General features: G+C 35.1%; 1 protein-coding gene across 24 annotated transcripts in view; it reads left to right on the top strand.

The window, feature by feature from the left end:
* The window catches only part of RYR3 (ryanodine receptor 3), a 301,080-nt gene that overhangs the window by 152,191 nt on the left and 133,396 nt on the right, over nucleotides 1-15,493 (top strand). For all 24 annotated transcript variants that reach the window (XR_005556461.1, XM_039341606.1, XM_039341605.1 and 21 more), the window contains 6 exons: nucleotides 1,599-2,400; nucleotides 3,247-3,447; nucleotides 4,016-4,118; nucleotides 5,013-5,150; nucleotides 7,740-8,013; nucleotides 11,708-11,822. Coding sequence is in view for 23 of the 24 variants with exons in the window: in XM_039341606.1 (XP_039197540.1) it covers nucleotides 1,599-2,400; nucleotides 3,247-3,447; nucleotides 4,016-4,118; nucleotides 5,013-5,150; nucleotides 7,740-8,013; nucleotides 11,708-11,822 (1,633 nt within the window). In the remaining variant the exon portion in view is untranslated. The remainder of the gene's footprint in view (nucleotides 1-1,598; nucleotides 2,401-3,246; nucleotides 3,448-4,015; nucleotides 4,119-5,012; nucleotides 5,151-7,739; nucleotides 8,014-11,707; nucleotides 11,823-15,493) is intronic.

Raw genomic sequence — 15,493 nt, 5'->3', positions numbered from 1 at the left:
CCTTTTAAGTTTTTGTAATTCTCTTATTTTTCTTCGTCTTCTGCATTCTCAACACACCTATGTCTTCAGATATTACTCTCAGACTTGGTTTCTAGAGCCCTTTCCATTCATTTTGAATAGAATAGAGCTGGAAGGGACCTTGGAGGTCTTCTAGTCCAGCCCCCTGCTCAAGCAGGAGAACCTATGCCATCTCAGACAAGTGACTGTCTAGCCTCTTCTTAAAAATCTCCAGTGATGGAATGCCCATGATTTCTGGAGGCAAGCTGTTCCATTGGTTAATTGTCCTCACTGTCAGGAAGTTTCTCCTTAATTCTTGTAGTTCTCCAATGATCCTGCTCCTGGTTCTTTCAAAAAGGTAATATAATACTGTATATAATACTCCAAGTGTGATGTAACCATAACATGACAATGATTATTTCTCATGATTAGACACAGTTTTCTGGTGGTGCATCCAAAATAACATTGGCTGTCTTACTGTTATACTGTTGCATAATGACATTTGCACATATTGAGCTGATGGTCTACTATTGCTACTGCTACTACTATTTCTAAATCTTTCTCACACGTAGGTTTTAACAATCAATCCTCAAATTGATATCGTCTGTCAGATTTATTTATTTATTTAGCCGTTTACTTTTATTTATTTTTTTGTTATTTATCTAGAAAATTTATATGAACACCTAATTTATTATATTCATAGTTATATCAAATCACAATTCTTGCAGTATTTTGTGACTTTCTGTTTAGATTATAACAAATCCAACCCCCCCAAAAAATCTCTAAAAATACACACACACTTGTTTGAAAATTTCATTGAACCCTTGATCCAGAAATTAGTTTAGTTTTAGAAAATAACATTGGCCAATTAAAGCTGGAGTGAAAGACATAGAATTTCTAGTCCTGTAAAGCTCTATGGGGTGGTATACAAGCTTAAATGCTATTGCTATGATATTGCTATCATTATGAAGTAGATGTCTTAATTACTGTTTGAGATGCTAAGTCACTGTTGCTTTTAACTACATAAACAATCATGACATCATGTATACACTGAAAACAAAACAAAAAACATCTAAATGTCAGATATGCAGTACTTACCAACTTATTTTAAAATTTAGAGTTGAAAGCTCTGCTTGATTAGAAATACAAATGATATTATATGTTTTGAAAATATAAGTTTTTGTTACTTATAATTTAAAAGAATTATATTATTATCAGTTGCTACATTTTTTTTAATTTTCATTGATTACATCAAGGATGTATATTAATAATAGCAATAACACTTAAACTTATATACAGCTTCATAGTGCTTTATAGCACTCTCTAAGCAGTTTACAGAGTCAGCATATTGCCTGCAACAATCTGGGCCATCATTTTACTGACCTCAGAAGGATGGAAGGCTGAGTCAACAATGAGCCCCATCAGGATCGAACTCCAGGCTGTGGGCAGAGTTTGCCTGCATTACTACAGTTTAACTACTGCATAGGGCTTGTACAGTACAGGCTTACATTTTTCTCTCCAAGAATCTAACAATGTATACTTAATAAAAGGAAACAAGCTTTAGAATTTATTTTGTTTGTTTTGTTTTTGTATCATTACAGGTGTATTGACATATTGGAATTGTGTGAACAAGAAGATTTGATGAGGTTCCACTATCATACTTTAAAGCTATATAGTTCTGTTTGTGCTCTGGGTAATAATAGAGTAGCTCATGCTCTTTGCAGCCATGTGGATGTTTCCCAATTATTTTACACAATAGATAATCGGTATTTGCCTGGACTTTTAAGGTCTGGATTCTATGACTTATTGATTAGCATTCATTTAGAATATTCCAAGGAAGCAAAACTCATGATGAACAATGAATTTATCACTCCTGTTACAGATGAAACCAGGAAAATCCGATTATTTCCAGATGGATCAAAGAAACATGGCTTGCCTGGAGTTGGACTTAGCACATGCTTGAAACCAAAGTTTAAATTCTCTACTCCTTGTTTCATTTTGTCCAATGATGATCATCAAAAGCCTAGTCCAGAGATACCACTAGAGATCCTGAAGACAAAGACTATAAGCATGTTGACAGAAGCAGTCTACTGCAGTGGAGCACATATACGAGACCCTGTTGGAGGGAAAGTTGAATTCCAATTTGTTCCTGTCCTGAAACTTATAGGAACTTTGCTTAGGATGGGAGTTTTTGATGATCATGATGTTAAACAGATTTTGCTTCTGATTGAACCATGTGTATTTGGTGAGAGCAAAGAAGACATAATGGAGCAAGCAGAGAAAGAGGATCTTAGCCAAATAGAAGAAAAAGCAGTAGAGGCTGGTGAAAAGGCCATTAAGGAAACTAAGACCCCAATAAAGGGCTTACTGCAAACAAGATTGCCAGAGTCAGTTAAACTTCAGGTATATTATGTTACTGAAACACCACATACAGTATTCCATTGTGTTCTCAGTTTTTCATTAGTCCTAATATATAACTTGGAATAAATCAATTCTATCTATTTATCCTTGATAAATGAAACAAATACATATTTATAATATTTATTAGTACAAGAACTGGAAAACAAGGTGAAGTAGATATATTTACAATAATTCTCCTCCACTTGTATGTAATTCATACATGCATATTAATAGGCAAATGAGAGATTGGGTTGAATAGAAATAGCTATCACTAGACTTTGCAAATATGGTATGTGTGCAAAGACATACAAGCATTTGCGTAGTTACAATAAGTAGGCTGAAGTGGCAGTTAAACTATTATAATTGCTACAGATATTGGCATCTGGAGTGTTATCCAGATCTTAAAACCTTTACTCATGAATGTGCCATTTTATTGCAGAAAAAGGTATTTTTAAAACTAAAAAGAAAGAAAGCTAGGAAATTTGGATCAGAGTAGTATTGGTCTAGATGCGGCTATCAAGCTGTCATTCACTGTCCTCGTCACTTGTTTGTTCAGTGGATTATATATGGGAGGAGAGGACCACCCCCAGATTTTCAGATTACTACATCCTAGGAAATGTAGATTTATAGATTCAATAATGCTGTTGAATGACATGTAACAATGTTTATTTCAACTGGAAAATTCCTTACACTAGTGAAAGGACAGTTTGGATTCAACTAAGTCTCCTTTTTCATTGACCACAAAATTGAATTTTCACATATAATGATGTGTATTGCCCTCAGATTTAGAACTGTATGAGACCAATATATATAATTCACCTGTATATTCCATTTATTCTTTCATATTAGATGTGTGAGCTGCTCAATTACTTCTGCGACTGTGAGCTGAAACACAGAGTGGAAGCTATTGTGTCATTTGCAGATACCTTTGTCTTAAAGTTACAGTATAATCAGAAATACAGGTATAATGAACTGATGCAAGCCTTGAATATGTCTGCCGCGCTGACTGCCAGGAAGACAAAGGAATTTCGCTCTCCTCCTCAAGAGCAGGTAGATGAAGATCGTTCATCTGTTCTAGCAGGAAGTATAGAAACAGAGAAAAGAGCAAAACCTTCAATAACCTTAAAATGCAGCATCTATTACAAAGCTCTCTCCCCTATACAAAAACCTGAGCAATATTTCTTTACTATCCAGTAATAGTGTAGAATTAGAATAAAGAAAGCTGTCGCTTTAAACTTTCAAACTTTTTTTTTTTAGTTTTCAACAGAATTTCTGAGAGTTATAAAAAGGGATTTAATTTAGGAATTTAGAAAACTGTATTGCTATATCTTATTGGCAGCATTATAGATTGTTGGACAACATTATATCCAAAATTATTGGAATGCTATTTAAAATATCTAGCATTTCTAATTCTGGCCATACAAATAGAAGGAAAGAGAATAAAAACATAATCCTATGTTAAAAAAGAAATGGAAGGAAAAAGAAAATTATTAGTGGCCTATCTCTCACAGCTGTTGATGAGTTTTCAAAAAAAAAATATGTTCTAATGGATTGAAACAAAAGGTGAAAATCTGAATATAGTACAACCCTAGTTCTAATTTTAATGTTATAATTTCAGATTAATATGCTACTGAATTTTCAATTGGGGGAAGATTATCCTTGTCCAGTGGAGATTCGGGAAGAGCTATATGAGTTTCATGATAAGCTCCTAATTCATTGTGGTAGGTAGAAGGCATTTATTTTGGTGAGTGGTCATATTGTTCCTGTGAATTTTTTGGCTGTGAAACATTACTACTTACAGATCTTCCGTTGTTATTATATTTTTATGGGAAACCTAATATAGGCAAATAAAAAATATTTCCAATATAAAAAATAATTTGAATGATTACATATTTTTGTAGCAATAGATCACACTGAGTTGGTTCTCAACATTTCTCATTTTCCTCAGAAAAAATGAAGTATCTCTTAGATAGAGTTTAACTCCTATTATTATTATATGGATATGTCCATGTAGTTTTCTTGATAGCAGAATAAGACATGGTTTGTTATTGCTGTTCAATAGGAAACTTTTTTTCAGCAATTGATATTTCAATTGGTGATCTTCCATCAAAGTGTTGATCAGATCCAATCTATTTAATATTTTCAAGATTAATTAAGGTCAGTTGGGTGCTACCACCTGCTGCCACTCATTAACTTCCTTTACATAATTTAATGTCCACTGTCCTATTCTGGGCCTGGAACTTCCAGAATCCACACAGTACAGTATGGTTATCGTCAATTTCCAATTACATTTCCTATTCCTGATGCTTCTTCTGTCTTCAATAAGTCCATAACAAAACTGAGCTACATTTCAGTCTAGTTGGTTCATTGAGCAATCACTATATAGTCAAATGAAAATTATTAAAATCCTTATTCAACCATTTACCTCATCTGGCCCACTCATTAGGGTTTATTATGTTTTTTGCAATGAAGTTTCCTGATCCTTTTTTATTTTCACTGGCAGCCCTTCCTTGAAAGATTGTGCTTGTTTAATTACTGCATAAGATGCATAAAGATGGTTCTTTAATTATTAGAATATTGCTAGTATATTATTTTGGGTTCTTATTACCCTCTAGGTATTCCATTAGAAGAAGAAAAAGAAGAAGAAGAAAATATTTCATGGGCTGGAAAACTATGTTCTTTGATATATAAAATAAAAGGAATACCAAAAACAGAAAAGAGAGAGGCAACAGAAGAAGAAGAAAAATATCCTAGTAAGAATTTAAATGTATAGCAGTATTCCTTAAACTAAATCATAGCTTTGGATGAACTATAACTTTGCAACGTCTCATGCACAAGAAGTGCTATCTATTTCACAGGGAAGAAGAAATTCCAGTTCATCTGGAATTTAAATTAAGGAATGAATCAGCTATCTAGTCTAGAACTATGCCATATGTCAGGGGTGTCAAACTGCCAGCCCGTGGGCCGGACGCGTCATCCGGAAGCCATACCCACCCCATTGCCAGCAATGGCAAAACCGTCCCGATACGTTGCGCAACGTCACGTGAGTTTGACATGTCTGCCATATGTCATGGTTCCATTTTAGGTATGGACTTACAAACCCCAAACAGATGAGAATTCTAAATTAGTATTGGATTCAAATAATGGGCTGAAGGAATACAGACCTGTTCTATCAATTTATTTATGAAAGGAAGTTTTTTACTGGAGAAGGAATGTAATTGGTATGGTTTTACTGCTGTTATCTATGATGTTTTTGTTTAATTTTAGATTTTACCAGGGATGTTTGAATCACTTTGAGAGTTAGTTTGCAAAGGAGATAATAAAGTTTCTTGATCCCCATTTCTGATAATAGGAAGACAAAAGATAACCCTATGTATAACTTTTTTTGTAACAATGAAATGCTTTTTTTCTTTGTCTGGGGACAGTATTATAATCTCACATAGATTTCTTCTAAGAATATAACCACTTTTTTGTGAACAGACCATTCAACAGAGTTGTGGTGAAACACCTCTTATGTGTATGGTACATTTTCTTCTGTGATCACAGTCCAGAGATAGATACTCTTCAGCTTAATTAAAATTGTCCCATTTTAGACAGAGAAAATTTTGATAAAGAAAAGGAACAGCATATTCAAAAGATATTTTTCTTATCCTTTTGAACAATGTCTACACCAGCAACTTTAAGATGGGTAGACTTCAACTGCCAGAATTCCCTAGCCAGCATGGGAATTGAAGCCCACTCATCTTAAAGTTGCTGAGAAACGCTGTCCTAGCTTTCTCTCTCAGGACTAAAAGAATAAAATAGTCTAATAAAAATAGCTTACCCCCTGAAGATATAATAAATTAGTTCAAAGAATCTGCCTTTCCTCCTCACTGACTACCTCAGACTGTAATTGCCCATGTTTGTCTGCAAAGACTGGTGTTCTAACCAGATCTAATGAATCATTAAATTCGGGATAAGATGATAGGCATTGCATCTTTCCTTTGAGCTGCTACCCTAATGCTTTTACAATAAGCTTTCCAAACTTCCTGCTGAAAAAGCAATTAATGCTAGGTCTAAAATGCTATTTTTTTATAGGAGTTCTTTTGTGTATGTTTTTTTAAAGATATGATCTTCTATGACATGAAAGCTTTTTCCCTTAAATTTATCTCTCTTTTAATATTTTGTTTTGAAACCAAGCTGAGCGTTATTTGGTTGGAATGAAAAGGTGTATCTGAACATTTGAAGTATATGTCCCAAATGTTGGTCTTGTCTAGTAAACCAAGATAAAATATTGTCCTTTACCAATTTATTAATTTATCAATTTATAATTTATTTATGTACAAGGGCTTTATGCTGCTTAAGTAAAAATGAATTAAGTGGCTTGCAGCAGCATACTGTATGGACAGGAAAAATTATGGGAATTTTCTTTATGCAACAGTCTGAAAATAATCAATGTCACTTTCAGGCATTTAAAAAAACCTCCCACTTTTGCTGTACGTATGGAACTCCATCTTAAAATTCTTCCTAGTAATTTAGGAATTTGAATTCCAGTGTTTCATTTTTCCTCGTGCATAGAATTTAGAGAGATTTTTTGGGTTTTATCTATGAGGATTTTGCATGCTCCACCTTTCTTTTAATTCCTAGTAGAACTGTAGAGTTTTAATAAACCTTGGGACTATATCTTTGGCCTAAAGTAGGTGAAAGTGCCATTTTTTCTTTTTTTTAATGTTAGCTTTTCATTCTCCAATAAATCTGTTCTATAAATCTGTGTTCGAAAGTATAGCTCTGTATAAATCTACAGTTCTACAGTTCCTTGAATTCAGTAGCACATATTTGAGGAAAAAAAGAATAAAATGATCCTGAAGTGATGGACAGTGTAAATGATGGCAAGCTGGAGTTTTGTTTACTGCCATCAAAAGATATTAGGAAACACAGAAGAGTATGAGTATGTGGCTTGAATGTCTGTTCGAGTTGGGTGATGTGCATTTGTATTTCATGAATAGAAGTATCTCCTGTATCAGTAATACTGTCACTTGTTCTCCTTTTATTACAAAAGGGGTAATCATTGACTTCTTCCATCATTCAAGGGTATCCACAAGAGATTAAGAGAAGGCAGGTAACAAGCATACACATTGTTAGCCTGAAAGTGATGCAACTTAGCTACATAAGGTCATGCATAATTGGCAGGGCTGTGACTACCAGCTGTTCCCAGCCAAGATGAAATTCTAAATCCTAAACTCTTTAAGTAAACCTTGCTAATTAAAATTTCAGATTCCTTAATTACAGCAAGCTTTTAACAAGCTTTTTCTGTCAAGAATAGTTTGTATTTTTTGTTTTTAATCTTTCCCCTTTTATCGCAGCTTCTCTGAAAGAGCTGATATCTCAAACTATGGTTCGCTGGGCACAGGAAGATCAGATCCAAGATCCAGAATTAGTTCGCATTATGTTTAACTTACTTCGAAGGCAGTATGATAGCATTGGTGAGCTGCTGCAAGCTCTGAGAAAATCTTATACTATAAGCGCTGCCTCTGTGCAAGACACAATCAACTTATTAGCAGCACTGGGACAAATTCGTTCACTTCTCAGTGTCAGAATGGGAAAAGAAGAAGAATTACTGATGATTAATGGCCTAGGGTAAGAAATAAATATTTTAATGTCTTAAAATACAGTTAGAACATTAAGCTTTATTGATTCTTAGTTAAGATGTACTCTGTGCCCATTTTTCAACCTGACTGGTTTTGTTACAAGACTTTCAGATAGTCATTGGTGCGGGGTTTTCTGTGGCAAAGGTCCTTTAAGGCCTAAGGTGCAAGATTTTTTTCAAACCACCTTTATTGATCAAATAACATCCTATTAATGTTCTAACAGGCAAGTAACCTCCTTGTTTTCGTACTAAAGTTAGTGCATGCCGTCCCATGAAGACCTGAAGGATTAAAATGGGAACAGATTGTCCCTGCTATGTGGTTGTTAAAAATCAACACTGACTTGAGGCACTTTATCAGTACTATTTCACAATAGGTCAGAACTACTTACCTGTTTCATTTCTGAATTTTTTTTAAGTCAATGCACTTATATCCTTTTTTTATTGAAAATTTTTAGATTTTACAAAACAATACAAATCCCTTCCCCAACCCCCCCCACCCTCCCCTACCCTCCCCCAACCTTCCCAGAGCTGAATACAGGCTTAGTTAAAATTTTTTCAAAAAGTCTTAAAACAAATATAAACTATAAACAAATCTAAATGCATTAATTAAACAAGTTGTAAAATAGTTAACAATAATATATGTATAAAAAGACAAAAATCCTCTCCTCTTTTTCATCAGCCAATTCCATCCAAACTGGACTGTGATCCGTCATTGTCCTGGGAAAAATTTTAACATTCTTTACCCTGAAATATAAATCCGTCGTAATAAAAAAAAAGTCAATTCTTGAAAAAGATTGATGCCTATCCGAAAAAAGTGAAGTCTCTCTCCTCCAAATTATGTTCACGCCAATAGTCTCGCAGCTCCCAGTCCTCTTTCAAATCAAAAAAAGCTTTAGGTAATTTAGCCTGTTTAAAAGAAATAGAGGATCCTTTTTTATCTCTTTGTGTATCTAACACACCATTCCAGTCTCCCATTAATATAACAGATCTGTAATCCAACAAAATTAATTTTTGATGTAACAGTCTGTAAAATTGTTCCTGTTGTTGATTTGGTGCATACAGTCCCACTATAAGTACTTTCTTACCATACAAGCTCACTTCAATCAAAACATATCTCCCTTGAGGATCAGATTCTACCAAACAGGCTGATAAGTTTTGCTTAACATAAATAACTACTCCCCCTTTTTTCCCAGGAGCAAAAGATACAAAATGAGATCCCAAACGAGCATTAACTAAATATTTTTGATCTTTAGATATAATATGTGTTTCCTGCAAGCAAATAATATCATTATTATGTTGCTTTAAATAATGAAAGATTTTCTTTCTCTTTTGAGGGGAATTAAGTCCATTAGCATTCCATGTCAGGAGCTTTACCATCTCCCTTAACCAGAAGCCTGGAGAAGACTGCTTGGAGATCTGCCAATGAAGAATGTGCTGCAGAGCTCTTGGGTCTTGCTCCTCCCACAGGCACCGAAGCAACTTCTTGAAGAACTTCTTTGACTTCTTTCTTCTGTTGTTCCTTTTCTTTACGTCTATGTGCTGCGCGAGTCATTCTTTTCTCTTTAATCTGTGCTTGTTGCAGCCACTCCGCCTGTGACTTTCCAATATCCATCAATACTACTTCTTCAGACTGCTGTTCCATCTCTTTACCATCCAAGGCTTTCTGTATCATAGGTGGTGGTGAGCCTGCTCCCAGGACCGACTTGTAAAACTCCTTTGCTTTAGAAACTATATTAAGTCTATATCGCATCCCCGCATGGCTCACAACAATACCCATCGGAATCTCCCATCTAAATGGCATCAATCTTTTTTTAAGTTCATTAGCTAAGAAAGCAAACTCTTTTCTCCTTCTTAAAATTTTAGATGGGATCTCCTTTAAAATAATAACATCTTAAGCAGCAATCTGAAATCTCTTATTATAAAAAGCTTGTATAATTTCATTGCGCAGAGATCTCTTTCCAAAATAAATCACCACATCTCTTGGTAAATTTCTCTGTTTTGCAATCCAGGAATTAACTCTAAATATTTTTTCAACTTCTCTGCGTATTTCCTCTTTCTCTCTATTCAAAATAACAGCAAAGTCATTTACCACAATCTCTCTCAGATCTTGCTGCATATCTTCTTTCAGACCCCTGATTCTTAAAGCATATTCCATCTCTCTGTACTGAGACATAACAATGTCATCTTGTGAAATTTCCATCTTTTTTTCCATACCTTCAAATTTGTCTTCCAGAATGTCCACCTTGTCTGCCACCTCTTCCATTCTAGAATCCAACTTCTCAACCACAGAAGCAAGTCCTGTTAAGGCCATAACTATATCTTGCCTCAAGATAGTATTATTCTGCTCTAAAAGCTCCTTCATTTTCCCTCTAGTTTGAGTATTATTTTGCTCTAAAAGCTCCTTCATTTCCCCTCTGATTTGGGCTACAGTATTTCCCATTATATCTTTCATGTCTTGTACCATTATTGCTGGCAAAGGAGGAGAGGGTGGTGGTGTAGCTTTAGGTTGTTGTGCCGGTAGAATCGCAGGAGAAGAAGCCACCTTAGGTACTGTAGAAGTTGCTTGCCTCTTTGAAGCCATTATCAAAAAAAATCTTATTTCTTCTTTTCTCCTTCTTTAAAGAAGATAAAAAAATAAAAAGTCCCTTAAAAGGGAAAAGAAAATAACAAAGGAGAGTTTAACAAAAAAAAGTCTTCCCAAAGCACAAATCCACCATAAGAAAAAATTTAAAAAGAGAAGAAAAACCATCTAATCCATAACGTTCCGTTTCACTCACTTTTTTTTCAAAAAAAGCCCTTTCCAATCGCCATTTTACTTTCACTCTCCACACAAGAAAAAGCGAAAAAGAAAGAGAAAAAGAAAAGAAATAAAAGTCAATCTTTCAAACTAAAGTCCATACGAAATCCAATAAAAAAAATCCTTTATCCAACTCTGTCCGCTTTTTTTAAAAATAACTCACCCGGTCCCTTTAAGCGCGGAGGTGGTAGCAGCGTTTTGCTTTGTTCCCAAAGGAACAAAGACAGCTGGGAAGTGGAGGCAACCCGAACTCCGAGGGAGCTCTCTTTTCACCCCCCCAGGGAAAAATTCCTGGGGGGTTCAAGAGGCTCTACCTCTATTCAGGTGATACTCCCCTCCCCCCCTTCGCCCGGGAGGGAGGTTTTGAGCTGCGGAACAGCTGGTGCCTGCTGTTCTCAGCGGTTCTCACGCTTTCCCAGGAGGACGGCTACAAAGTAGCCGCCATCACCATCACTAAGCCCCCGGAAGTGGCACTTATATCCTTTTAAAACTCGCATACACATGTGCAATTTTAAGGAATGAAATTATAAGAGAGTAGCTTAATCCCTCCATTTCTAAGAGCCCTGATTCTGATTAAAAATGGGAACAAAACAAGCAATGTTTTTGAAGCTCCTCCACATAATGAATGTAATTGAAGATTTAATCCTGAATTCTTTTTCTTTTTTAATAATCTGAATTAGATTTAAAAGAACTTATCTTTGCAAACTTTGTCTCTTATTATTGAGCAAGGTTGTCTTTTTTATGACACTAAACTTGTAATCACTGTTACCGCTTTAGAATTAGAATGTATTCTAATATTCTTTTCTAATATGTTTTGAATTTTGGAACTAAAATGGTGCTGCTTTAAAATAAATAAAATTACTACCTTTCTTTTTTTTCTCATTTAGAGATATAATGAACAACAAAGTATTTTATCAGCATCCTAATCTCATGAGAGTCCTGGGTATGCATGAGACAGTTATGGAAGTAATGGTAAATGTGCTTGGAGGAGACAAATCTCAGGTAATTTCGTTAATATTTGTGGTGTTCCATGCTTACTATAAGTAAGAGGTATAGTATAAGTATGCTATGCACATGTAATAAAGTGCAACCTATTGACTGAATCCAAAGTGCCATGAATTGAATGGATATCAATCTATAGAGGTAAGCCAACAACCACACAAGGGATCACAGCACAATAGACCATTGTTGACTCATTTCTGACACAAAAAGGAGAAAACTACTTAAAATAGGGAGATGATAAAGAGATACAATATTCATTGTACAGTAGAGTGGCAATTCAGTCTTTTCAATTCAAATAAAAACTTATGAAACAAAGTTTTACTAAAAAAAGAAAATTTATTCCATTTTAGACCAAGAGCTGCTGCTGTTATTAATCTCTGTTTTAGTTTGCTCTGTCTTATGAATGGCTGTTTGCTTATCTGTATACACTGTAATCTGTATTTATTATAAATTCATTATAAAATGAAATTTAGTTCATCATTAGATTGTATCTATAACCTGTCAAAAATTAGTTTATATCATGTACTTGCCTCTTTATGCTTTTGTGATTATTAGAGGAAGTTTGATAGTAATGGATTACATATTTTGTTCTTCAAATATTTAGTGACTTTCTCATAACCAAATCTGAAAGTAGAAATAAAATCACAAGATTTCTGCTATATTTTTCTAAAATGTGACACTATGTTCCACTGTGAAGCTAATTACTTACTTTTAAGACCGTTGGCTGAATGTCACAAATCCTGCAATGTAGTTATACAAATGTGATATACATATTGTTAAAAAATAAAATGCTTTTAATTTAATGCAGATAACAAAAATGGGAGGAAATGATACTTTCTCACTGAGAAGAAAATAAGATATGTTCCCATTTTAATTCTTTTCTCAGACGCAATCAGACAATACAGTGTAAAGTTAGTAAGAAAAAAATCCTCATAAAATAATTGCCTGCTGTCAACAAGATTTGGTGCAATAGAGTACCATTTATTTTTATTCAAGCTGCTGAATTCTAAAGTAATTTTAATGCAGATACTTTAGGAGGTTTAATGATTACTGTGGTGCTCTGCAATTTGACACTTGAATGATTGTGGCATTTTTCTCAAAAATATAAATGACTAATGTTTTAAGATGTCAGGGAAAAAAATTGTTAATGGCTTTGAGTATTGACCCAGACATGTCCTCCATAATGGAAATGCTTTTAATATTAGATAGAAATTGCTGGGTTTTCACATCTGTTACTACATACATAATAATGTAGAAATATTTTGAATTTCTCATAAATATTTGGATGATTGAGAGATAACTTTTCCAAAGTCAGCTAATGATTTTGTTGACTTGAACCTGGCTTTTCACAGTCCAAATCCAGCACTTTAATCATGTCATTACGCTATTTATAGGGCAAAGAATGAAAAGCATGTTGTATCTCCAGAGTATATAATAAGGTCATAGGATAGATATTTCTTTGAGAGTTCCAGTAATTGTTTATACCAATGATACAAATATTTTAGCATATGAAAATAAAGGCATCTGGACCAAATTGGAATACATGTTCTTAAATTTTGACTTTTGACAATCACTTTAAGAATGATAAATTTAACGCATCTTTCTAATTTTCCTTTAGGGGGAAAAAACCAAGCCAGTAATTAGCACAGGTTCCAAAATTTCTCTTACATGCAAATATGTATACTGCCATGTTTTCCCGAAAATACAACCTACCCAGAAAATAAGACCTAGCTTGATTTTGGGGGTTAGGCCTAATATAAGCCCTATCCCCCAAAATAAGCCCTACGTAAGACCTGTCCCACTCCATCCTGCTGTAGGTTTTTTGGCAGGCCAGATTGCATGCCTCCCCCCTGCTTTGCCTGCTGCTGGTGCCACCGCTGTGAGGTGGCCTAAGCGTTAAGAGAGCCAGGGCCTGAGGCAAGCAGAGGCTGCCTCCTTTCTATCCCTGCCCTGGATTGGGAAATCCAGCAGGCAGGCGGGAGTGGGGACTGGCAACCTGTCCTTGGGTGAGCCTGATTGTTTCAGCTGTGAGGAGCCTGGCCAAAGGTTTCCATCGCCTAGGCTTCCTGAAGCTGATGGGAACTGCGGCCCTGGCAGTTGAAGAGTTTAGCTGATCCACAAAGTTGAACACTCACACAAAGCAGTGGTGTACCCCAAGCGAGGAAGCAGCGTGAGCTTTGAGGGTGCGAGTGTCTGTATTTCCATGACTTATGCACAGAATTCACACCGTGCCTTCCCATTGGTGATCAAGGAGGCTAATCATGGTAAATACAAATCATTTTTTTGAAAAAATAAAGAGACAGATTACAATATTGATGATGAATGTAAATGAAAAGGCAGTTTCCAAAGCCTTCCACCTCCACTTATGGAAACCTGAGTCACCTGGTGGGGCGGGACGCCGGCCAGGCTAGGCGTTGCAGTGGAAAAAATAAGATACCCTCCAAAAATAATCTCTAAGGGTCTTTTGGATCAAAAATAAATATAAGACCCAGGCTTATATAACATGGTATACATAACTTTCATCTGTTTTTGGTGAGCTAAATAGTATGATAAGATTACAACCAAAGAATAAGTAACCCAAAGAAATTAAAACATGAGATAAGAAAAATAAAATAAAGCATAGCCATAGCTAGTTAACACCAACACAACTCATTATACTTTCTGCATCTTCCTATAATTGCAAAGCATTCTTACTTCAGCCATATTCATATGTTGCCTCTTTCTTCTTTACATTTTTACTTCCTGTTTAATTTAGCTTTATGTTTGTTATATTATGTTGTGCTTTCCCTTCCAAAGTAGGTATAAACACAAATATTTTCATTACTTTTGACAAATGGGTAGAAGACAGACTACCCAATATCTTTCCATCATGTGTACATCTTAAAAATTCTCCACCCATTCTCTCATTGATAGTAAATACTCTTCCATTATACATACTATATATTCTGCAAATTCGTATACTTGCCATAGTTTTCTTTCTTTTATCTATACATTGAAATTGTCCATTCAATTTTCCCTGTAAAACACAACCTTGTTCTTTCATTAATTTTCAGATTCATACTGCTCATGACTTTGCATAAATATTCCCTGCAAATCATTCAGCCAGCAACATAACATCTGCAATAAACATACTTACATTCAAACTGTAATATTACCAAAAGTGTTCCACAAGCATTCTTGACGTTTATGGCCTCTATGGCTACCATGAGCTTGTTCCAAGTAATTTCCAACCTAATATGTATAGATAACCATGTAAAATAGTTTTGAAGACCTTGTTTCCCTTTTGAGCAGTTATGTGATTTGGATATGGAGAATAATACAGCCATAGCAATAGCAGTTAGACTTATATACCACTTCACAGTGCTTTATAGCCCTCTCTAAGCAGTTTACAGAGTCAGCATATTGCCCCTAACAATCTGGGTCCTCATTTTACTGACCTCAGAAGGATGGAAGGCTGAGTCAACCTTGAACCGTTCAGAATCAAACTCCAGGAGTGAGCAGTGAGTTAGCTTGCAGTACTGCATTCTAACCACTGCACCACCATGCCAATATCTTTGTCATAGATAATTTTCTAGTCAAGCTGTATTGTTGGCTGCCCACGATCTCTGCAAGGTTGGATCTGTTTGGATGGTCCATCCTGGCACCTTATGGATCCAGAGATTTTCCATAAG

The sequence above is a fragment of the Crotalus tigris genome, unplaced genomic scaffold, assembly GCF_016545835.1.
Source record: "Crotalus tigris isolate CLP2741 ecotype Arizona unplaced genomic scaffold, ASM1654583v1 scf7180000017771.5222438, whole genome shotgun sequence".
Lineage (NCBI taxonomy): Eukaryota > Metazoa > Chordata > Lepidosauria > Squamata > Viperidae > Crotalus > Crotalus tigris.
The sequence above is the reverse complement of the archived record's forward strand: the minus strand, read 5'-3'. Positions and strand labels throughout refer to the sequence as shown.